Source organism: Mesoplodon mirus, assembly GCF_964341445.2.
Source record: "Mesoplodon mirus genome assembly, chromosome: 7".
Lineage (NCBI taxonomy): Eukaryota > Metazoa > Chordata > Mammalia > Artiodactyla > Ziphiidae > Mesoplodon > Mesoplodon mirus.
Genome location: NC_138983.1, coordinates 93,869,679 through 93,894,565, shown reverse-complemented (window position 1 = coordinate 93,894,565; position 24,887 = coordinate 93,869,679). Strand labels below are relative to the sequence as shown.

At 47.0% G+C, this 24,887-nt stretch overlaps 2 protein-coding genes across 2 annotated transcripts in view; both read right to left on the bottom strand.

Moving 5' to 3' along the window:
• The window catches only part of LOC309808884 (forkhead-associated domain-containing protein 1-like), a gene marked incomplete at both ends in the record, with an annotated part of 100,362 nt that extends 89,225 nt beyond the window's left edge, over positions 1 to 11,137 (bottom strand). The window contains one exon of the mRNA XM_082629457.1: positions 11,045 to 11,137. Coding sequence (XP_082485583.1) covers positions 11,045 to 11,137 — 93 coding nt within the window. The remainder of the gene's footprint in view (positions 1 to 11,044) is intronic.
• The window catches only part of LOC309807669 (interferon regulatory factor 6-like), a 1,069,421-nt gene that overhangs the window by 313,001 nt on the left and 731,533 nt on the right, over positions 1 to 24,887 (bottom strand). The window lies entirely within an intron of this gene.

Genomic DNA, 24,887 nt, shown 5'->3' with positions numbered 1-24,887 from the left:
CTTTGATTTGTACCCTGTGATTTTCAGAGTAGAGAGTGATTTAATAATGAGAGAGGAGACAGGCAGGACCTAATATAGAAAACAAGTGCATTTTTTAAGGCTCCTGCATTGAAAATGTCTTTAAAAAGTATATAGTGAGTCCATAAAATATTGAGACGTTTAAACTTCTATTAACAATGACCATCTGCTCTGACGACCCCTGTGCTTTAAGGAAGCCTCCTCGGGAAGCTGACTTAGTTATGACATTGCCCTGAGGTTCACTGACATTGTCGCTGAGGTTCGACGTGTACCTGGAACCGTCCTTTGGAGCTAGGTTTCAACCTTGCATCACCTGGCACTGGGAAGCCCCATCTCAGACCATAACCTCCCACTCCCGGCCTTCCTTATCCTCTGTCTCGTCCTCTCCTTGAGTCACGTAGCCTTTGCTCCCTGTTTGCTCCCTATGGGTAATGCCCTACGCTCACCCAGCCTGGGCCCTGCTCAAGCTCACCAGCTCCTTCAAGTCCATCCCGGCCCCCAAACCCTCCTGCCACCCTCACACTTCTGTCCTGAGGCTGGCCCAGTGCCCTTTGGGCCCCCCAGCCAGCAGGTCCCTGCTCTCAGGCTTTTCATTCTACTTTGACAACAGCCTCCTAGGTCTTCACCTCCTGCACCTGCCAGCATTCTCCGTCTGCTTCTCCCGACCCTCCTCCATCCCTTTACACGGTGCCCTCTGCCCAGCAGGCCCACCTGTGCGGCTACATCCATGGGCTGATGGGCTCCTTGTCTCTGGTTTCTTGTTGGGTTTGGCCAATGGGGGGTTAGAGATCAGAGCAGGGAGGAGAGAGGTTGGGGTACTTACTCCCCTGGCTTCCTTTCTGTGGGGCCACACAGCTTCCCTCAGAGGGACTCTACCCAGCCCCCGGGGTCTCCGGGACCCAGGAAATGCCCCTGCCCCTCACCCCTCAGCTCTGGGGGTGGGAACAGTCCTCACTCATACTAGCTCTGGGCCCTGCACTATCCTTTGTGGTTTCTCTGAGCCCTGCCCACTCCCTATGGAGTCCCTTCAGGAAACTCCTCTCCATCACTCCACACCCCTGTGAATGTGCCTTTAGCTCCCTGCCAGGACCTGGACTTCCCAGGCATGGAGAAGCTCCTAGATGGGACCTTCAAGACTTCTCCTAGCTGCCAAGGGCCTCCGGGTGGTCCTGCCTTCATCCCACCCTGGTCTGGTCCCTCTCCTCAACCATCTCCTCTTCTGCATCCTCACCTTGACAGTATAACTTCCGTCTAACCTGTGAACGTGCTCACCACCCCCTCGGCCTGGAAACACCACCCCTTCCCCCTTCCTTTCCTTTATTGTCAAATGGCTTCAAGAGGGTCCTCTCCCACTGGGTCCTCAACCCACTGCCATTGCCCTCGGGGGCCTCCTCGGGCTCTCGGCCTCCCTGTGACATGTGACACAGTTGTCAGAGAGAGGCACGTGGCCTGGTGGTTCAGGGGTTGGGGGAGCAGGGCAACGTGGTGGTTATTAGACTGGGCTCGAGTCCAGCTCTCCTACTTCCTAGCAGGGTGACCTTGGGCAAGTGATACTTCAGCTTCCTCATCTGTAAGGTAACAAAAGGACAGTCTTATAAGCTACTGCTGACGTATAAATGATATAATACATACTAAAGCACTTACAAGAGAACATAGGGCAAATGGGAAATGTTCTCTATTATGAGCAAGAGGATGGGTTCTGGAGTTAGAAAGCCTTGAGTTCAAGTCCCACCTCTGCTATCTTCCAGCTGTGCAGCCTGGGGCACGGTTCTTTGCTTCTCTTTGGTTGCTCCCTGAGCAGCAAAAATGAGTTTGATAAGCTGGGCTTCGTAGGATTGACAAAAGGTACTGCTTGGTGACATGTTCAAAGGAGTGGGATAACATTTTTGAAATTAACTTGTGTGTGTGTGTTTGTGTGTGTGTGTGTGTGTGTTTTATCTATTTCTTTTAACCTTTTGGTTCTAGGCTATCCCATCCCCCAGCCCCATCCCCCCACTGCCTCCAGAAAGGGATGTAGTGCAGAAATAGTAAAAAAAAAAAAAATGGGGTTTTCAAAAGAATAAGGATATGAGGAAACGGCCAGGCGCTGGTGAGACGACGGGTCTGGGATTGGAAGGAAAGAAGAAGCTTCTCTGCTTCCCCGTCAGCTGGATCCTTCCTCCCCGGTCTCCCCGGGAGAGCCCTGTGGACCGGCAAGGCCTCAGGAGAGGCTGGTCCTGAAATCAGACTGCCCGAGCGTGGTGCCCAGTGCCCCAGCCTCCCTCTGTGACCTCAGGCAGGATACTCAGCCTATCTGTGCCTCAACGCCCTCATCTGTAAAGTGGGGCAAACAACATTAACCTCCTAAGGATGAAATGAGTTAATACACTCGAGAGTGAAAAGAACAGTACCTGGCACAAAGCAAGCTGTCTCTGTGATGAATACCCTCAGCCTGGCAGCAGCTCTCTGGCTCCCTCACCTCTCTGACTGCTTCCAGGTCTCCACGCCGGGCTCCTCTCCCCTCAGATGTCCGTTTCCTCCGCACTCTGTCCATGGGCTGGGGCCACTGTGCCACCCCCTCGATTCGCAGGTGTGTATTTCCAACCCCTGGTTCATCTCCAGACCCCAAACTGCCTGGCTGCTTCCGGGATGTTGAGGTGCTCACTCAACCAGTCCTGCTTCCTCCCCTCTTGGTAACGGTATTATCACCTGCCAGCTCATCCAGCCATCTTTCTCCGTGGCCTGTGGCATTGATCCTACTGATTCTTCCAGAAAGCTCTCAGACCAGTCCCAAAGCAACGGTCCAGTCAGGTGGTAGTATTAATGTGGTGGGCAGAATTGTCTCCCAAAGATGCCCATGCCCTGATCCCCAGAACCTGGGAATATGCTCCATGACGTGGCCAAAGGGTCTGTGACGATGTCAAGGTTACTAATCAGTGCTCTTAAAAGAGGGAGACTAAGGACTTCCCTGGTGTTGCAGTGGTTAAGAATCCGCCTGCCAATGCAAGAGACACGGGTTCGAGCCCTGGTCCAGGAAGATCCCACATGCCATGGAGCAACGAAGCCCGTGTGCCACAACTACCGAGCCTGCGCTCCAGAGCCCACGAGCCACAACTACTGAGCCCACGTGCCACAACTACTGAATCCGCGTGCCTAGAGCCTGTGCTCCACAACAAGAGAAGCCACTGCAATGAGAAGCCCGTGCACCGCAACAAAGAGTAACCCTCGCTCGCTGCAACTAGAGAAAGCCTGTGCTCAGCAACGAAGACCAAACCCAGCCAAAAACTTTTTAAAAATTTTTTAAAAAGTGGGAGACTATCCTGGGTCATCCAGGTGGGACTAATTGAACTCCACCAGTCCTTATAAGCAGAGAACTTACTCTGGCTGGATTGGAGAGATAAGTGGTGTTTCTTGCTGGGCCCCCACTTAACAGCCCCAATGCTCCTCTTCCTGGGAAAGCACCAGGTCAACGTTTCCTCTTTACCCAAATCCCCCCCTAGATGGCAACACCTCAGTCTGTTGCATGAATGAGGATCACAAGAACATTCATCTCACATTTCACTGACAACCCCCATTCTCCATTCCACAGGGTGGAATTTCCCTAGCTTACTCAATTATCTTGTTATCTCAGTTAACTGAGAATTTCCAATTTAGATATTAGATGTTCCCAAAGCTAAATTTACACTCAAAAAGTGAAGCTTCTGTTTTTAGAAGCTTGAGTCAGCTCAGTCTGAAACTCAGCCCCACCTCCCCCGTCTAGCTGTGTGATTTGGGCCAGTTCCTTAACCTTTCTGAGTCCCATGTCCATGTCATCAAATGAGGATAATAATGATAATAGTAGTTCTCACCCGCACAGGATTTGTTTTGTGGATATAATTCTATAAATATATATACAGAACATACATAGATGATGTATAAAGCCATGTGAGATACAGTAAGTAGTCCATAAATGTATGCTGTAGCTGTTTGTATTATGTATGCTATTCAAAAGATTATGATCTTTCTTTCATCTCACATCCATCAGAATGGCTAGTATATAAAAAAAAAGGGAAATAACAAGTGTTGGTTAGGACTCAGGGAAAGTGGAACCCTTGTGCCCTGTTGTGAGAATGTAACTTGATGCAGCCACTATGGAAAACAGCATGGCAGTTCCTCAAACAATTAAACATAAAATTATCATATGATCCAGCAAGTCTACTTTTGGGTATATATCCCAAAGAACTGAAAGCAGGGCCTTGAAGAGATATTTATACACCCATGTTCATAGCATTGTTTGCAACAGCCAAAAGGTGGAAACAACCCAAGTGTCCATCAGTAGATGAATGAATAAACAAAATGTGGTGAATCCACACAATGGAATATTATTCAGCCTTAAAAAAGGAAGGAAATTCGGACACATGCTACAGCATGGATGAACATGGACATTATACTCAGTGAAAGGATATTATACTCAGTGAAAGAAGCCAGTCATGAAAAGATAAATACTGTTATGATTCTACTTATATGAGATACCCAGAGTAGCCAAGGTCATAGAGACAGAAAGCAGAACGGTGGTTGCTGGGGGCTGGGATGGGGGGACAAGGGGAGTTGTTGTTTCATGGGTGCAGTTTCAGTTCTGCAAGATTCAAAGAGTTCTGGAGATGGATGGGGGTGATGGCTGCACAACAGTGTGAATATATTTAATGCCACTGAACTGCACACTTAATAAAAGTGGTTAAGATGGTAAATTTTATGTTATGCATATCTTACCACAATAAAAAAAATGAGAAAAATGAGATCACGATCTAGCCCTTTCCTCTGAACTTTTTCCTCTTGGAAGCCCTCCATCTGCTGGTGAGAAACTAGTCCCATCAATTGCTGTGCTGGGTACTGAGCAATGAAATCAGCCGCCAGTTCCCAAACAGGGGACAAAACAGTCCCTGAGGACTGGTGAGACCAGACAGGTGAACCCCCAGAGCAAGGAGCACTTGGGGAGAAGCCAGGGGTGAGGTGGGGGTGAGGGGGGAGGATGGGAGCACGACCCAGGCAGGAGGACAAGCGCGATGCAGATGGGGAGCCAGCAAGTGCACCCTCCCAGGCCTGTTTCATTCCGTGGATTTCCCCACAGAGAGTCCACCTGTCACCTTCTGTCTCAAAATGCAGGTGTTCGCTTAGAATAAGAGAAATGTGAGTTGAAATGACACAGGTACCATACTTCACCCCGTAGATCAGTGAAGATCCAATGGGGGGTCAGCACCCTAGGCTGGGGAGGGAGTGGGAGACGGGCGTCCACTGCTGGCAGGACACCACATCCGGAAACCTCTGGTGGGCAATTTGGCCATGCCCATCAGAGTTACAGCTGTATGTGTCCTTTGACAGAGCAGACATACCTGCACGTCCATGAAATGATGCAAATAATAGGAGAATCCCAGCAGCCTTGTTTAATAATAATAAACAAGATTATGGTGTAGGCTCTGGTTCTTTTCTGAGAGGGAGCCCAGAACTGGCAGGGGCCAGGAAAAGGGACGAGAGTCATCTGGCTGGATGGGATCTGGGGTGTGTGTATGAGATCAGTCTGGCTTCACGACCCTCAGATCCCACGCTAGAAGGGCTGACACAGGCTGGAGAGATGGCTCCACCCATGAGAAAGGAGATGGCTGGCAGGACACTGATCACCGAGGGTGAGGGGTGGACACCAGCATTTCATCCCCCTGTCATGTCTGTTCTTTCTTTTTCTCTTCCATCTCCACCCTCGTAGCTGCAGCCCTGCGCTGACTTGGGCTGTCCTAGAGCTCAGTCTTCTAGGGATCCTGGGACTTCCCCAGGGTGGGACTGAGGGAGTCCCTGGGGAGGGGTAGGGTCAGTCAGCCCTTCATTGTTTACCCTTCGCTTCTCTTTTCCTCAAAACAAAGTTTATTGAAAGAATACACACACACACACACACACACACACACACACACAAGCAGGAGTTCTGCTGATCAAGAACGGAGAGGGAGGGAGCACTGATGGTGGGGTTCTCAAAGTGTGGTCCTGGAGCCAACTCCAGGGGACTCCATTCCCCCCACCTGAACCTGGGGAGCATATAAATGTGAAGATTCCTGGGCCTTACCCCAAACCCACTGGGTCAGAATGACTAGGAGTTCATGTTGAACAACCACTCTTAAACATGTGGAAAATCCAACAACCACTGGCTTTGGTGTTTCTTCATTCTGGAAGAACTGAGTCCCTTTCTCAGCACAGTTTAAATAACAGCCACATCCAACTCTAAAGATTACAGTTTACAAGGCACATCAAATCATATAAATTATAACTTGCAAGGTTTAGCTGTGAAATGAGCAAGGCTGAGGCTTTTGAGCCATGTAAAATGGGAGAGGGGAGATTGTGAATAGAGCTCCTGATGGCTCGCCTGCACACAGCAGCCGGGATGTTCACTGGCAGGTCTCCCCCTTGTTTACAATCCTTCAAGCCTTCTTCCCACTGCTTTTCAGATAAAGATCAAAACCCTTATGGTGACATGAAGGAGGCCGACTTGTCCCTTAGCCCTCCTCCTTCCCACTGTGACTTCTGGACGCCCTGGTTTTCTCTCAGTCCCTTGGGTTCACAATATGCTCTTCCACCCCAGGGCCCTTGCACATGCCATTCCCTTCTCCTTTTGTCTAGTTAAGTCCTCCTTGTCTTCCATATTCCTTTCCTTTCCAGCCCCAATGTTGGAATGGAATTAGTCACACCTTTGTGGGATCATTTGACTTATTTCTCTCTCTCCTGGCAGCTTCCTGATGGCAGGGACCATGTCCAGTTCTGACATCACTGTACCCCTAGACTAGGCTCGGTGCTGAGGCTCTGGGTAAATACTGTGCAATGAATGAGTGATAGCAACAGTTATCACTGTTGACTAGAAACAGTTCTCACTAGCCTGGCTATAAACAGGCTTCCTATTGCCTTAGGGAACCAAACTCCTTACAGGATATAGAAAAAAGTCTGGAGGGTAAAACCCTGCAAATATCAATATTGATTTTTCCCTGAGCCAAATGATTACAAGTGACTTTTATTTTCTTCCTTATATTTTCCTTTCTCCCAATTTTTAAAAACAAGAAGCATATAACTATCTTCCATTATCGGAAAGAGTAAATGATGTCAAAATACTACGATACCAATAGTCAAAACAACATGTCAGCCTTGCTGATGAGTAGAAATCTTTAGAAGCATGACTGCCTATTCTTTAGGATTTATCCAAGCAAATAAAACAATCTTTTTTATTTGCTAGATGTAACCTCTGGGTAAATGCAATGATGACTTTTTAGTAATATAAATCCCTGAATTTTTTTTTTTTTTTTTTTTTTTTTTCGGTACGCGGGCCTCTCACTGTTGTGGCCTCTCCCGTTGCAGAGCTCAGGCTCCGGACACGCTGGCTCAGCGGCCATGGCTCATGGGCCCAGCCGCTCCGCGGCATGTGGGATATTCCCGGACCGGGCACGAACCCACGTCCCTTGCATCGGCAGGCGGACTCTCAACCACTTCGCCACCAGGGAAGCCTAGTGACGTATTTCTTAAGCTAAGTCCGAGGAGCAGTAAGCAGTGAATTATTTATATACAATGAATGCAACTCAATTTCTGTCTAGTTAATAACTGTCCTCATTAGTTCCCTTTTCCAAATGGCTTATTAATGTCAGTGGATCCTCATCTCAACCCTGTGCACCTCTGAGGATTCTTCTCAGTCTCTGTTTTAGGAGACCATAATAATGATCATTGTGTCATTCACTGAGCACCACATGCCAGGCTCTTTATATGCATTTCTCACTTAATCCTCAGAATAACCCTGTGAGGTAAGAGGTTTACAGACAGGGAAAAGGAGCTCAGAGTGATTAAGTAATTTGGTTGAAGTCACTCAGCCACAAAGTAGCCTAATGAGATTCAAACCCAGGTCTGTCTATCTCCAAAGCCTGTGCTTTTAAAAATTACTACAGTTTTCTAATATCATCGGCCGGTTCAAAACAGAGATCTCTGTCTCTACTTTAGCCAGACAGGAAATAAAACTACCCCAAATCTATGCCTTGTTAGGATAAAGAAGAAACTACAGTTCTTCTTCTTCTTCTTTTTCCTCCCACTTTGCACACTGAACAGATGTTCTGTGTCCTTGAAGGGAGACCATATCATGGAGGAGAATCTCACGGGGAGGTTCATGGAGTTATCTTTAAACCTGTTGCGTTTACAATAAACATTCTCAGAAAACTAGGAATAAAGGGGGAAATTTCTCACTTGGTAAGAACATGTATAAATACCCTACAGCTAACCTCGTACTTAACGGTTAAAGACTGACTTTTTTCCCCTAAGGTCAGGAACAAGTGAATATAAGGATTTATACACTGCTCTTGTTCAGCAGAGTCCTGGAAGTCTTAACCAGGGAAATAAAGCAAGGAAAAGAAGATTCAAGGCATTCACATCTCCTTTTCTGAAAGGAGAAATAAAATTGTTCTTATTTGCAGATGACATGATTGTTTATGTATAAAATCCCAAGAAATCTACAAAAGCCCTTATATAAGAAAGTGCAGTTAAGGTTCCAAGATACCAAGAAGCATACAAAAATCAACTGTATATCTATATACTGTCAATGAACATGTGGACACCAAAATTAAAAATATAATACCATTTACAATCACTCAAAAAAAAAAAAAGAGAGATATACTTAAGTGTAAATCTAACAAAACATGTTCAGGACTGGTATGCTGAAAACTACAAAACACTCATGAGAGACACTGAATAAATGGAGAAATATACCATGATCATGAATTGGAAGACAATGTAGGTGTATATCAATTATTCTCACATTGTTATATACGATTAAACACAATTCCAATCAAAATTACAGCATGATATTTTGTATATACAGACAGGCTTACACTAAAATGTAAATGGAAAGGCAAAGGAACTAGAATAGGTTAAAAATTTTTTTTAAAGAAAAGTGGGAGGAATCACTCTACCTGATTTAAGACTTACATAGCGACAGTAATCAAGGCTATCTCATAATGGTAGATCCATTATGACAAATAGATCCATGAAACATAATAGGGAACTAAGAAGTAGCCCCCATAGAAAGTATGGCCAGATTATTTTTGACAAACTTGCAAAAGCAATTCAATGGAGAAAGGATAGTCTTTTCAACAAATGGTTCTGGAACAACTAAATATCCACATGGAAGAAAAATGAACTTTGACCTAAATCTCACATCATAAACGACAGTGAACCCAAAATGGTTCATAGATTTAAACATAAAACTATAAAACACTTAGAAGAAAACATAAGAGAAAATCCTCAGGGCCAGGGACCTTGTGGCATGTTCTTAGACATGACACTAAAAGCATGATCTATAAAAGAAAAAATAACTACCTGGACTTCATCAAAAGTTAAAGCTTTTGCTCTGTGAAATACTCTGCTAAGAGAATGAAAAGACAAGCTACGGATGGGAGAAAATATTTGCAAACCATCTATCTGACAAGGGACTCATATCTAAAATACATAAAGAATTCTCAAAACTCAATGGTAAAAAAATTAACAATTCGATTAGAGACACTTAAAAGATATGAAGAGATATTTCACTGAAGAGGATATGCAGAAGGCAAACACGTACATGAAAAGACATTTAACATCACTATCGATTTGGGAAATGCAAGTTAAGACTATGATGAGATACCAGTAACTAAAACAGCTAAAATGAAAAACAGTGTTTATGCTAATTGCTGGTGAGGATGTGTCTCATACATTGCTGGTGGAAATGAAAAATGGTACAGCCATGCTGGATAAGCCTGGCAGTTTCTTTACAAACCGAATCTATATAAACACATATGTTAATCCATGCAATCATACTCCTGAGCATTTATCACAGAGAAATAAAAACTTATGTTCACACAAAAACCTGTATACAAATGTTTATAGTACATTTATTTGTAATAGCCCCAAATGGAAACAAAATGTCCTTCAAAAAGTGAATGGTTAAACATAGGTGATACGTCCATACCGTGGACTATTACTCAGCAATAAAAGAACAAGCTAATAACCTAAATGGATGTCAAGGGCATTACAATGACTAAAAAAAAAAAAAAAAAACAATCGCAAAGGTCATAGATAAATGATGAAAATTATAGAGACGGAGAACAGATTAGTGCTTTTCGGAGCGTGGGGACGATGGTGGGAGGAGGAATTGTGACTATAAAAGGAGCATCACAAGGGACATCTCTGATGATGGAATACTCCTATATCCTGAGGGCCACACCCAAATCCACACGTGGTAAAATGGCACAGGACTCCACACATGCTTCGTGCCATTCTCTCTACCATTTGTGCATCTATAATTATTTCAAAATAAAGTTTAAAAAACTCTGTTGAGTGAAGTCTGACAGTGGTCTGCCTTTCACAGTCCTAAAGGGATTCCATTGCATTTCTCTTTCTGCTTCAATATTTTAATCCCTTTCAAAATGTTAAAAGGCTCAAAGCCACTGTTTTTATAATTCCTTACTTACAATTTCTTCCAACTTCCTTGGCTGTCAATGAGCTGGGACTGTGGACCAAGCCACAGCTAATTCAGAGAATGGAATGAAATGAAGTGAGAGAGCGCTGAGGCCACGCCCAGGGCTTACCCTGATTTACTACTTGGAGGTACGGGGGCGGGGGAGGCCTCTGAGGGGCCCGTAGTCTCCAGAAGCTCTGGAAAGGGCGAGAGGCCATTGCTCAAGCTGGGCCCTTCAGGTGGCCGTGGCTGCCAGACGCGGAGCAGGTGAAGGTCAAGCATCAGCTCTACGCCCACCTTCCAAACCGCGCCATCAGGGTGGGACACTGCACACACAGTCAGCAAAGGACACAGGGCCCATCGCACTTTGCACTGTGCTCATTCTTACCACATGTGCCAGGGAGACCCAGCACATGCCGGGATTGGTTATTGGTGGCACACCGAGGAAGGCTGGGACTGTTAGCCAGAGGCTGTGCTTTACAAGAGACTGGAGTCCACAGAACAGTAAAGACTTTTGGTGGTGTGAGGGGTAGGGAGGGTCGGGGACTGGCTAGGAAGAGGTCTTACCTCTAAAACAAGGTCTGAATTTTCATGCCTTCCAATCGTAGTGCTTTTATTCAGGACAAAATAGCCTTCTGCACTCTTTAGATAGGCTTTCATATTCTCTGCTTTCCCTATAAAAGGTTTTCAGAAAACAATTTTGTTAGAAAAATACAGTCCTCTAATTATTCAATGTCATATTTAGAATGAATGGAATACACCATAATGTCCACAGGAGAAGTCAGCAGAGGTAGGAGTGGATAGCTGGATTTAACAATGATCACAATGATAATTCCACACATTTTTAAGACTGTCCTTTTAACAGTGATATCCGGCATAGATGAGCTTGCTTCTGATCACAAGAGGACATCCTTTATGTAATTCAGAGCACAAACAAGCAATAGCAAAAAACAAAACAAAACAAAAAAAACAAATCTGAATTCCACTGATAACCACTCTCCACCTCCCATTAAGCTTAGTTTGGGGTTAGTTATCTGACAGAATCAAGTACTCAGTGTTACTAACCCACCACTTACTAGCTCTGTGACTCTGGGTGATTTACTTATTCTCTCTCTATGCCTCTGTTTCCTCATCTGTAAAATGGGGCTAATAATACTCTGTATCCCAAAGAGTTTTGTGAGGATTAAATGTGAAGCATCTAGAATGGTGACTGCTACACTAAACACCCATTTGTCCTACTGTGATTGTGACTGTTATTAATCTTGGGCTTCTGAACTTTGACTCAAGAAACCCCAACTTCTACAGAGCTTCTTAAAGTGTGGAAGAGTCAGTCATCAAGGAAATGGGCATTAGAAGATACTTTCTTTTTAAGTCACCGCATTCCTTCATATATTTAGGTTGAAAAGAAATGATTTCCAAAGACAAAATATCAAGATTATAGCTTGGCTGTACGGTCAAGACTCTGTACGTATCTTTTCCTGGCATTTTATTAGGAAAATGTCAAACACACAGAAAAGTTGAAAGAAGTGGATGGTGAACTTCTATAGAACCACCACCCAGATTCTACAATCAACATTTTGCTCTATTTGCTTTATCACATATCTACCCATCTATACATTTTATATTTTAATGCATTTCAAAGTAAATCCTATACATGGTTTTAAAATTTATTTATTAATTTTTGGCTGTGTTGGGTCTTCGTTTCTGCGCGAGGGCTTTCCCTAGGTGTGGCAAGCGGGGGCCACTCTTCATCGCGGTGCGCGGGCCTCTCACTATCGCGGCCTCTCTTGTTGTGGAGCACAGGCTCCAGATGCGCAGGCTGAGTAGTTGTGGCTCGCGGGCCTAGTTGCTCCGTGGCACGTGGGATCTTCCCAGACCTGGGCTCGAACCCATGTGCCCTGTATTAGCAGGCAGATTCTCAACCACTGCGCCACCAGGGAAGCCCTATACATGTTTTTTATTATTTATTTATTTATTTATTTATTTATTTTAATTTTTTTTTTTTTTTTTTGCGTTACGCGGGCCTCTCACTGTTGTGGCCTCTCCCGTTGCGGAGCACAGGCTCCGGACGCACAGGCTCAGAGGCCATGGCTCACGGGCCCAGCCGCTCCGCAGCATGTGGGATCCTCCAAGACCGGGGCATGAACCCGTGTCCCCTGCATCGGCAGGCAGACTCTCAACCACTGTGCCACCAGGGAAGCCCATATATACATGTGTTTTAAAACATAAAAATTTCAGTGACTTCAGCTGGTTCCAAGATGTTGATGATAATTCATGATATTTGAATTCTGATCCATCTCAGTGCCATGTCAAAGATAGCCTCTTTTCTTTTTTCCTTTTTTTTTTTTTTGGCTCTGTTGGGTCTTCGTTGCTGCATGCGGGCTTTCTCTAGTTGCGGCGAGCGGAGGCTACTCTTCCTCACGGTGCGCAGGCTTCTCACTGCGGTGGCTTCTCCTGTTGTGGAGCATGGGCTCTAGGTGTGCAGGCTTCAGTACTTGCAGCACGTGGGCTCAGTAGTTGCGGCACACGGGGCCTAGTTGTGGCTCGCGGGCTCTAGAGTGCAGGCTCAGTAGTTGTGGTGCACTGGCTTAGTTGCTCCGAGGCACGTGGGATCTTCCTGGACCAGGGCTCGAACCCGTGTCCCCTGCATTGGCAGGCGGATTCTTAACCGCTGAGCCACCAAGAAAGTCCCCAAAGTCTCTTTTCAACTGAAAGGTCACTGAAGTGTGAAGTTGTTAGACTGTGGATAAAAACAAAAATCATCTAGGTGTGACCGTAGAGGGTCTCTGGTCTGGCTCTGCTTTCCATCAACATCTCCATCATCATTCCATCACTGAATCCCTACTAAGTGCCAGGCACTGGGCTATCCTTTTACACACATGGCCTCTTTTCATCCTCAGAACCACCCTGCGAGGCAGGTGTCAGTATTGTCCCGCTTTACAAATGAGGAAACTGAGACTCAGAGAAGTTAAGGTCACACAATAGTAAGTGTGTGACAACTCTGAGCCTTTGCATGTAACCAGTGTACAAACCTCCATTGCTGCTGGTGGGGCAGAGTAGGGGTGGGGGAATTGCACTGTCTGCTGACACTTGGGACATGTAGTAAAAGAAAGTCCTTGAAACCAGCATTCTATCCTCTGAAAGGAAGACGAGACCCTACCTGGGGGTAAGAGAAATAAAAATAAGCAGGATAGTTTATATTTGTAAACTTTGAGGCCTGTGGATGTCCCACAAATATTGATGCTTTCAGATAATGAGAAATACATTTGATTAAGTTCGCTGTCATGTATACAGGGGAAAAGACATTTCCTCTTCCCAAAGAACCATGCTCTGCTGCCTTCAGTTATTAATCTTCAATTGCAGAGGACCATGTTAGCACGCAACACATTCAAGTCTAATTAAGCTAAAATGGAAACTTCCAAGAAATGTCTCTTCTGCAGGAAAACCACAGGAAACGCCACTAATCGAAAACTTAAACTTGGATCATGTGCATATTTGTTTTTTAGCTCTCACCCCAGACGTCCCCAAGGCTGGGGTCTTCTCTCTGCTCAGACGTCCCCCCTCGGGGCAACCACCTGACTGACCACTCTGGCTAAAGGCACCCTCAGTCATGTTATTCCCCTGCTAGTTTTCCCCTGCTGTGTTTCCTTCCTTGTACTTATCATTCTCTGACATGTTCTTGTTCCTTTCTTTAGTTATGCTTGCTGTTGGTTTCTCTTTCACTAACATATATGTTCCTGGAAAACCAGGACTGTGTTCATTTTGTTCAGAAGCAATTCTTCATGGGTATGTTGTGTTTGTACCCATCTTCAGAGCAAAGGCATTGAAAGATTTTGTCCTGCACTCACTTTCCGAGGATGCTTGTATGGCAAACAGCCTGGGAGGATAGAGGTAATGTTTCTAATAAAGATAACGGCTCCTTCTGGGGCAAAAGTTGGGCAAGTTTGCTTGCAGCCCCTTTCAAAGATTGCAGTTTCCTGAGTTTGGAGTTCCTTACCTGGGACACAGACCCACTGTGCGCACAGCATCCACACTGGCTGCTCTGCACCACCCCGAGGGACTTTCAGGGCAACAGGAACCAATGTGCATATGCAGCTCTGCTGCCTGTTATGTCAGCTGTGCTGTGAGTCATCAAGTTCTTTGTTTCTGGCCCAGGAGTCTCTTGTCTTCTGCCAGGAACTATAAGCTGGGCAGGCTAACTTACTAACTTTCAAACAGGGTCAAATGTCAGACCCTTTGCAGTTCCTGCCAGTTCTGTGCATTACCCCTTCTCCAGGGCAGGGGGCGGCGGGGGGCAGAACCTGACACATAGTAGGTGCTTGGGAAACACTTGCTGAGTGAATGAAAATACAAAGGACACCTCAAAGCAAGTCAGTACAGCCAGCTGGCTAGGAAGCTTTGATAGTAACTACCTTTCATTTTTCCTGTCAGTATCTAGCTTAGATGACTCCTTGGAAAACCTAAATTCTATCTCTTTAGCTTTTGGATTGGACAATATTTCTCCACCTTAATTTTGCCCTGTGCATCACTTCCTTGCATGAAAACACTGTCAAAGTAATTTGAATGTGTGGAGCTCTGTGAATTCGTTCTTACTCAGTGCCATGGAGCACCATCCACAGGAAAGAGCAAAAGGGCTTCAGTCATCTGCGTTCCCCCGACCACTTTGGATGGCTCAGAATTGGGCTATAGGAGCAAACTTTCTTTTGAGGTTTACAGTGGCCTCAAAGTTCCTTAAAGAAGGGGAGTTCAGGTAAGGGGCGGGTGTGTGTGTGTGTGTGTGTCTGACCATTGGGTGGGTGTTCTCCATAAATCATGGGAAACAGGGGTTCCTCTCTTAATCCCAGCTATACCCACAGGACATCCAAGAGCTGGTGCCCAGGAGAGGCTTAAAGCTCCGTGCCGCCTCCCTTGGGGGGCGAGGTAGGGGCTGCACTTAGGAAGGAACGGCTGGTGTTGGGGAACTTTTTCTGGGGTGCTCCTGGCGATCCGAGCCTGAATCAGAGAGTTCGGACTCGGCTGGCGCCGGGTCCCCTGCCTACCCCAACGCCCTTGACCTCGCAGGGCTGGCCTCCTCCGGCCCAGGTTTCCGCCCGCCGGCTCCTCGCGCGCCGCTCTCACCTGGCCAGAGGAAGAAGCCCACGCCTCGTCCTCCGCCGAGAGCCCTGACCTCCGCTCTGCCGCCCTCCCGCGGAGTCTCCGGGCGAAGGCCCGCAGCCCGCGCGCCCGCCCGGCCTTTTTACAAACGTCGCCACGGCAACGCCATTCTGACGGCCGAGCTGGGAAGGGGCGTGGCGTGCGCGGCGCCCGAGGATGAGGGGGAGGTGCGCTGGGAGCACCCGGCCAATTACAGCCCGCTGCAGCGCTGCGAGCCCTCCCCGACCTGCCCGCTAGAGGATGGAGAAACAGGCTCAGTGTTCACAGAAGTAGCTCCAAGTCTTACAGCGGGGAAGGAGCAGACTCAAGAATCCTTCCTACTGACCTTAGCTCTAGGTTCGGTGCGTTGAGGAGGGGGTGGTCAGGCGTGGGAGGGTAATGGAGCTGAGCCACGAGAAGCTTGGAGGTTAGTACCCCCCCGTCCCACCCGAAACTCTATTTCGCTCTGTTGTGGAGGAGAAAATAGAGTAAGCTGGGGGGGACCATCACTTCTGGGGGTGGGGGTGGAGATGGGAGATGGGTGGGGTGGAAGGAACACTTCTGAAAGAATGGAAGATTCTCCCACGTGCTAGGAAAAGGGTATTTACAAGCCCACAGCCTTACTGTTCCTGTCCTTCCCTGTCAAAACTCGCGTTTATTCATTCATGTGTTCTTTACTTCTACAAACATCACCTGAGTCCCTACAAGGTCAGACGGTGGCCCCAGTGTTGACCTGGATCAGATCCTTAAGAAACCCCCCCGCACTCCCCATGGGCACGGGGCTGGGGGGATGGAGCGTGTGGAGAAGACATGCAAATGCCAACTATCTCCCCTCACCCCATGACACCTTTTTCAAATCAGCCCCTTCTGTCTGGGAGCAGAACAGCCCTGCTGACTACCTACAGAATGCCTCATTTCCCTGGCAGGAAATGACGGACAAGGTGCCCCAAGACAAACTCAAAATATTCATCTGAGAAAGATGAAAGATGGCAGACTCCACTCTAGTCAATTAGAAGAAGATATAAGAGAGAAAAATCATGGAAATCGATATGGGATGGAATATATGGTAAAGATGCTCCCACATGCCTAGAGGCTCTTGGAAATGCACATTCCCTGGCACAGACCTCAGAGATTCTGATTAAGCAGCTCTGGAGCATGGTCCAGGAATGAATTTGTTGCATTCTTGCAAATTCCTTGTGCATTTGTTAAAAGCTTGGCAAAACCTCAGGACTTATTCAAACCTGCAGTTGAATCGCAGAGCCCTCCCAGCACTTGTGCCTAGAAATATTTTCCAGGCCCTCAGTCAGCCTGGAAGGTTCTGCCTGGGTTAGTTCCCTTCGACCAGAAAGACCTTAGGAATGTATGAGGAGTGACCACAGAGGCCGGGGCCCTGAGTGGTAACTTCAGAGGAACAGAGAGGGTCAGGCTCAACTCTCCAGGCACATTTCTGCCTCAGGGCCTTTGCAGTTAATGTTTCTTCTCCCTACAGGGCAATTCCCCCAGGGATCTCCTTCAGCTCCTTTAGATTTTTACTCAAATATCACCCTATTTAAAATGGTCTTGGAATTCCCTGGCGGTCCAGTGTTTAGGACTCGGTGCTTTCACTGCCCGGTTCGATCCCTGGTCGATCCTGCAAGCCCCATGATGCCACCCAAAAAAACAAAACAAAACAAAAAACACCCCCCAAAAAACATGAAGAACAAAACAAACACCTCACTCTATTGCTCTTCCCTTCATCTTACCACTCCTCTAACATGGTATTTATTTAGTTTCCTTCTCTTATTTTTTGTCAGTCTCCTCACTCCCAACTCCCCCCTGCCCCCCAACTTAAGCTCCATGAGGGCAGGGATTTCTTTTCTCTTTTGTTCACTGCTGTATCACCAGTACCTAGAACAGTGCCTGAATGAATGAATGAGTGAATGAACAGGGGCAACCCTTGCCACCCGCCCACAGCCTTGCCTCCTACTCTTGAGCTGCTGAGCTGAACTGTCCTTACCCCAGGACCTAGGCTTCTGTAGCCTTGGCCCTCCCCAGCCCCACCCCCATCTCCATGCTTGTCTTCAGTGTCATCAACATGAGCACAGAATGCAACCCTGCTCACTGCCAGTCAGACCCTATGGAGCCCATCCAGGCCAGCCTGGAGCCGGAGCTGCCCATGGCCCCCTGATAGGCTTGGGAGAGCATCTGTTACCATTAGTCCATCTCTCGATGAGGAAATACTAAATGGCGAACAAAACTGACATTCAGGCTCACTGGAGCAGAAATTGCCAAATCTTGATTGGATCCTGCCGCTCCCCACAGGATGCCACAGTCATCTCAAAGGTTGTGTGAAAGTCTTAAAACCCAGTTCCATGTCATCCACTTAAATTTCAAAAACAGAAACTAAAATACCCCAATAACTCATGGCTTTATCATAGCATGTCCTGGGCTGAGTGAGAGTTGTACTTTGCGATGATGGGGTGTTCACATACTGCACCTGGGGAATTCCCTGGTGGTCCACTGGTTAGGACTTGGTGCTTTCACTGCCGTGGCCCGAGTTCAATCCCTGGTGGGGAAATTAAGATCCCGCAAGCCACGTGGCATGGCCAAAAAAAAAAAAAAAGAGATTTCTAGCTTATATGGGCTCCTTGGTGATGCCTGTAATCAATCAATCTTATTGAGCTCTGGGTGGCTACCAAGGCTGTACCGTATCTCCGTCAACATCAGGATACTGGTGTCTGAAAGGCCTGGGTGCAGGTCCCAGCTTTGTCATTCCCAGCTGTCCTCATAATACTGGAGCGAGTAATGTTAACTCCGGGCTTTCCACCCGCAGGGCTCTGTCCCAGTCTTTCCTGTGGATCATCTCATTTAATCCTCAGCATAACCTGGGGCAGTAGGTGTGTGTGAAACACCTGGAACAGGGAGCTCTGCAGAGAAACGCTCAAAAATGTCGTGACAGGTATTATTTCTATCACATCACTCCCACTTGAACAGGAAAATAAGGCTCAAGAGACATGGAGGTATGTGACCAAGGTGACACAGCCAGAAAAGGATTTGAATCTAGATGACTGTGATGGGACGGTATTTTCCCCGGGGACCACAGGTGACAGGTGTCACAGCCACGAGACACCCATGCTCACCACCTGCTTTCCCTCAGCCCTGAACAATCTGGGCTTCTGGCTGTCCTGAAGTTTTGGCAGTGCCTGCAGCAAGAGGGGGAGGGATCTGAGGCCAGGAGCCGGTAGCTGTGGCTTGCCAGGGACCTCTCCTGCCACCCTCTGCGCTTCTTTCCTGCAGGACCTCTGCCCCATAAAATCTCATTGGGCCGCAGTTACCTTCCCTGGGCTGTCCTTGACTGGGAGAGCCCATCCACTGTGCCCCCTCCCCAGATCTGCTTGTTGTCACCTGCATGCCAACAAGAAATGAATGCTGGCCTCCCGCCTGGAAGAGGTAGGGAGCTTGCCCAGCCTTTAAGGGGTAAGAGAGCCAGGGAAAGAGCTGGAAAAGGAGAAAGGGAGAGTAAAAGAGAGAGAGAGCGCTCGAAGATCAGGAAGTAGCTAAATTGTTGAGTAGGTGACAGATGGGAGAGCAAAGGGCCACTGGAGGCTCCACAGTCCATTACTAACCTGGTGCGATGGGCTAAGGAAATGCAGGTTTTTATACACACACACACACACACACACAGGTTCACAAAAATAAATTCAAACCACAAAATCACAGCTGGTCACTGAGGCCTTCTGCGGCTGTGCTCACCCCCTTCCCCTGTCAGAAAATGAGAAGTCACCCAGGTGTTTTCTCAGATAGAGAAAAGGCTGGTTGGGACGTTCATCTCTTGCAAATCAGAGCTCTGCCAGGGAGCTTCCCTGGTGGCGCAGTGGTTGGGAGTCTGCCTGCCAATGCAGGGGACGTGGGTTCGAGCCCTTGTTCGGGAGGATCCCACATGCCGCGGAGCAACTAGGCCCGTGAGCCACAACTACTGAGCCTGTGCGTCTGGAGCTTGTGCTCTGCAACAAGAGAGGCCGCGATAGTGAGAGGCCTGTGCACCGCGATGAAGAGTGACCCCCGCTTGCCACACCTGGAGAAAGCCCTCGCACAGAAACGAAGACACAACACAGCCAAAAATTAATTAATTAATTAATTTTTAAAAATTAAAACAAAAACAGAAAACACTGTCTCTAAAAAAAAAAAAACAGAAAAAAAAGCTTTGCCAGGGAGGTCAGTCTGTATGTTCTGTTTGAAAGCTGCAGGTGAAGGGTGCTGATCCCACCTCTGATCGGCCTGGTTTCGTTTGTTTGTTTGTTTTATTCTGTCTGTACCTCACTTCTCTCACCTGTAAAATGGAGGTAATAACAGCATTGACTGTAAAGACCACATGGGTTAATATGTGTGAAGTAGTAAACTGTGCCCGGTACCACAGACTCCTTCTGTGAATGTCTGCGTTGCTGTCTGTCTCTTTGCTTGTTTTTGTTGCTTTCTTGATGATGTGGGAGGACAGCACCATCTCAACCCAATCACAGCCATCCTGGGGAGAGCTTTGATTTGCATCGTCTCAGTCCCAACCCAGAGCAAACTTGACCTCTGAACACTCGCATATCATCTTGCTTGTTGCCCAGGGACCTTTCTGGGTGTGGGTGTCAGAGGCAGGCTGAGCTCCCCTGATCGCTGCTAGAGGGATTCTGAGAATCCAGCTGGTCTCTGTGGGGTGGCACCTGCAGGACAACTCCATAAATTCGACTTGCAGGCATCCAGGCAAATCAACCTCCACTACTTCTTTTTTTTTGAGATTAACAATGAACCATTATGAATGAGGTGAACCAAACTAGCTAATATTTATTGAGGCTTGTTAGGTACCAGCTGCTATGCCATGCACTGTTTTATTTAATTCTTAGTGCAACCCATTTTACAGAAGCGGGCTCAAAAAAGTCAAGTAACTTGCCCAGTTACAAATCTTGTAAGTGATAGGTCCAAGATTCGAACCCTGGCTGTTTGACTCCAGCATATTGTCATTTTTGTAAACTTTTGTTTTCAAAACATAATCTACATCTCGAAAAGAGCACAACTGATAAGTGTACGCTTGAAGAATTTTCACAAAGTGTATGCACCCACCCTAACCAGAACCCAGAACCAGAAGCAGAACATCACCACCCGCCCCCGCCCCTCCGAGAAGACTCCCTGTGCTCACTTCTGGTTACCCACTCCCGCTTGTCTGACTTCCAATCATAGATTAGTTCTGCTTCTTTTTGAACTTCATGGAAATGGAATCTTACAGATTCCATTTGCTGCCTGGTTTCTTTCACTCAACTATGTGAGGTTCGACCACGTTGTCTGATGTAGCTGTGGTTCATTCATTCTCACTGCTGCATTGCTTTACACTCTGTTATCTATTCCTGCAGAACAAATTATGGCAAACTTAACGGATCCAAAAAACACACACTTATGTCACAGTTTCTGTGGGTCACGAATCCGGGCACTGCTTAGCTGGGTTCTCTGCTCAGGGCCTCTCCCAGGCTGCAATGAGGGAGGTGGCCAGGGCTGGGGTCTCATCTGAGGCTCAGCTGGGGAAGGATCCTCTTTCCAGTTCATGTGGTGGTTGGCAGGATACAGTTTCCTGAGGGTTGTTAGTTAGTCTGAGGGCCTCACCTCCTTGCTGGCTGTTAGCCAGAGATCCTGCACTGTTTCTTGCCATGTGGGCCTCTCCATAAGGTGGCTTGCTTCATCAAAGCCAGTGAGAGTCCATAGAGAGAGTCTCCAGGCAAGATGGAAGTTACAATCTTCTGTAACATAGTCACAGAAATGACATGCCCATCACCTTTGCAGCATCTACTGATTAGAAATAAGGTACAGTCCTGCCTACTCTCAAGGGGAGGGGACACAGAGGTGTGAACACCAGGGATAATTGGGGGCCGTTGTGTATGCCTTTTGGTCTGCACATGTGCACATATCTCTTGGGTATATATCTAGGAGTAGAATTTCTGGGTCACACATACGTCCGGCTTTACGAGATTCTGCCAAACATTTTTCCAAAGTGCAGGTACCCTCTACACTCCCTCAGCAGGCTATGAGCTTCCCAGTTAGAGCACATGCTTTCAATACACTCCTCCCCTCTCTCCTTACAGAAGGGGTGTTTGAGCTGGGGCTCTTTGGGACGACAGGTCCTAATTCTGGCACCATGTCAGAATCACTGAATTCCCGGGCTGCTTCGCCAGACATTCTGATCATTTGAGGGCTCAGATACAAACTGGAAGGTCCACTCCATGAGGCGAGGATCCCTGTACCCTTGGTGCCTGGAGCAGTACCTGGCAGCAGTGCCTGGCAGGTACCAGGGAGCTGGCACTCAATAAATGTTTTTTTGATTAAGTGAATGAGTTTTGGAAATATTGTTCAAGAGATGGGCCCCAGGGCGGGTATAAGCTGCTTAAACGGGAAGGAAACTTTGTTGTGACTGAGGCTGTGTTCATTTTTCTGGGAAGAGGGCTCAGAACCTCAACCAGGTATGTCCCCAACAAAGGTTAAAGGCCACTGTGATTGGCTACTGTCCGGCTTAGGTATTTTATCACATGAAGAAAGAATTGTTCCCGGGGTAGGTGGCATGGGAACTGTGGACAAGGTCCCATGGTCCTTAGAAGTAAAAAGCGAGACAGTGCTTGCCTGGGGTGGCTCATAAACTGACACCTTGCTTGTTTTGACCTTTGACCCATGGTAGCTCTTTTGGTACATCTAGCCACTGCCTGGCCTCCTGGGACCCTCCCTGTGTCTGTCTGTTGAACAGAAAATTCCAGAAGGCCTCGGTGCCCTGAGTTTCCATCAGGGGCAAGCCAACATGAGCCCTAGCTTTTGAAAAACCCCTTTCAATCCATAGAAAGCCTCCCAGTTTATCTGGTTTGAGATGACCTCATCCTTTGTCACCTTCTCTCTTGTTTTCTGGAGGTTGCTCAGCGTCTTGCTGCTCTCTGCATTCTTTTCTCACGTGAACAGTGCACCTATTTTGGGCATTTTGTCGTTGTTGTTTTGGGTCATTCCCGTCACACATTTTTTATATTCCTTTACAGTCAGATCAACCTCATGCCTCTCTAGACATTTCTTCTCAGGTTTCCTCTGAATCATTTCGTTCGGTCTAAATATGTCCAGTGTTTCCTCCTTCCTCACTGCCCTCCACATAGACCCTCTCTTTTCCCCGGAACAACTGTTCTTTTCTTTCGAATCCCTGACCCAAATCCTCATCTTTCACCATGTTTTCTGACTTCTCCTAAGAACTGATTGTTTTTTGAAACTTAAGCCTCAAATATCATCCCTTCTAATCTGCGTCTGAATTTGGATCACGGTCAAGAAGCAGGCGAGACAGGAACGTGGCTGGGTAATTAGGATCCTCAGCAGAAGGGCTGAGTGTTCATCGGGGGGTCAGAGGGGCCTGGGGATGGAGGGAGAGGTATCTTCTTCTGCCTCGGGTAGGGCTTAGGGTGGGGTTGTCAGGAAAGCGCTAAGAAAAAAGGACCCATTTGACTTGAGTTCTGAAGGAAGAGTAGGATTTCCGGAGGTAGAGCAGGGAGAGCAGAGGATGGTCCAGGGCAGGAGCAGTGGGAATGGAGGCTAGAAGATGAGTCATCAGAGATGCTAGGGACAGGAGTACAGAAGGAGAGGGGTGGCCAGGTGCTGAGACCGCACACTGAAGGTCCATGGTCAGCCCTCAGATATGTTTGTCTGGCTTTCCCAACGTGTTAAAAGACTTTTAATTAGTTGCTGAAGGAATAGGCCTCTTTCTGTGGAGTGACAGAGAAACCTATTCAAATTGTCTTTAGCATGAATGCAAATTCACTGGTTACCAAAAATGAAAATTCTAGAGGGAACCTCTGGGTTCAGGCTCAGATGATTTCATGAGGCCTTGGCCTCTCTCCAGCTCTCAGGGATTCTTTGTACCATGTGGACCCAACCTTAGACAGAATCTCTGTATAATGGTCACAAAAAGGCGGCCGAAGCTCCAACCCTTACATCTTCTCAGCTTTAAATTCCATAGGGAAGTATAGGAGTCTTTTTCCTAAGCTTCCCCCAATGGCCTCACTGCTTCTCATTTTCTCTGGGTGGGACACAAGCCCATTGCTGAGCCTATTATTGTGGCCCAGGAGACTGCTCTGATTGGCTGAGCTTGAGCCAACATGCCCATCCCTGCAGCCAGAGGTGGAATCAACAGCGTCTCTGAGAAACTGGAATGAGACTAGGAGAAAGGTGTTGTCCCCAAAGGAGGATCATAACGCCATAATATTTTAGAAGAGAGGTGAATTGTTATTAGGTGACGAAAGCCAGATGTCTACCACAGTAGCCAACATGTACAGATCATTAACATCTGGATTTATGCCTTTTTTTGTGAAAATGGGAATATCTGGCAATACCTGGACTCTCTTCTTGTATATAGATCAACAATCTGCTGGGGTTGAGAAGAGGCTCCCTCTTTAGATACAGCCTATGTTCTGCCTGCCCAATGCACTGCTCATATTTCCTCTCTGGCTCCTGGAAGCACTTGAATTTTTATTGCCAGCATAATTTGATTCTGTAAAGAAATCTGTTTTTCCCACCAGAATGGAAGAGCCAAATGTACAGGGGTCAAATAGCTCTCCTGTGCTCCCACAAACTCCTGAGGACAAATGCCTGGCCGTTTTTGATAGTCTCATTCCTTGCTCATTTTAAAAGCCTTCTTTAAAAAAAAATATTGAATACATAGTGATTTTAGAATCTGTTATCTGATAATTCCAACATCTGAAGTCTTTGGGTGGGAGTGGCAGAGGGGTGGTGTCTCAATGTCTTGTTTGTTGTGTCTGCTTACTCTGGCTCATACTGACTTATTGCTTGGATGTTTAGTAATTTGACTGTGATCTCATTCTTGATTGAACTTAATCTGTGGGAATCCTGAGGGGTCTGATTCCTGGCTGCTTTTCTCTCGGAAGTCTTTTTTGTTTGTTTCAGCTGGATGCCGGGGATGCTAATAACCTCTGAACACTGACATTTATTTCCTCAACTTGGAGTTTTCCCACTGAATACATGGAGTATAAACTTGAGCCCCAGACCCACGTGGTTACAAACCTTCAGGGTGATCATCATCATCATCAGTATTGTGGCCATTATTAGTTTTCCCCTCCAGAGCCACATTGAAAACTACAGGTTTTCATAGGCTCTCCTTTCTGAAAGTCCAGAAAAAAAAATTTTTAAGCCCTCCTCTTGCCAGGGTGTGGAGCATCTTTGAGGGTGCCAGCTTAATACAGGCATCTTAGACTTGGTTAGCTCATCTTGCAAAGGCCCAAGGCTTAAT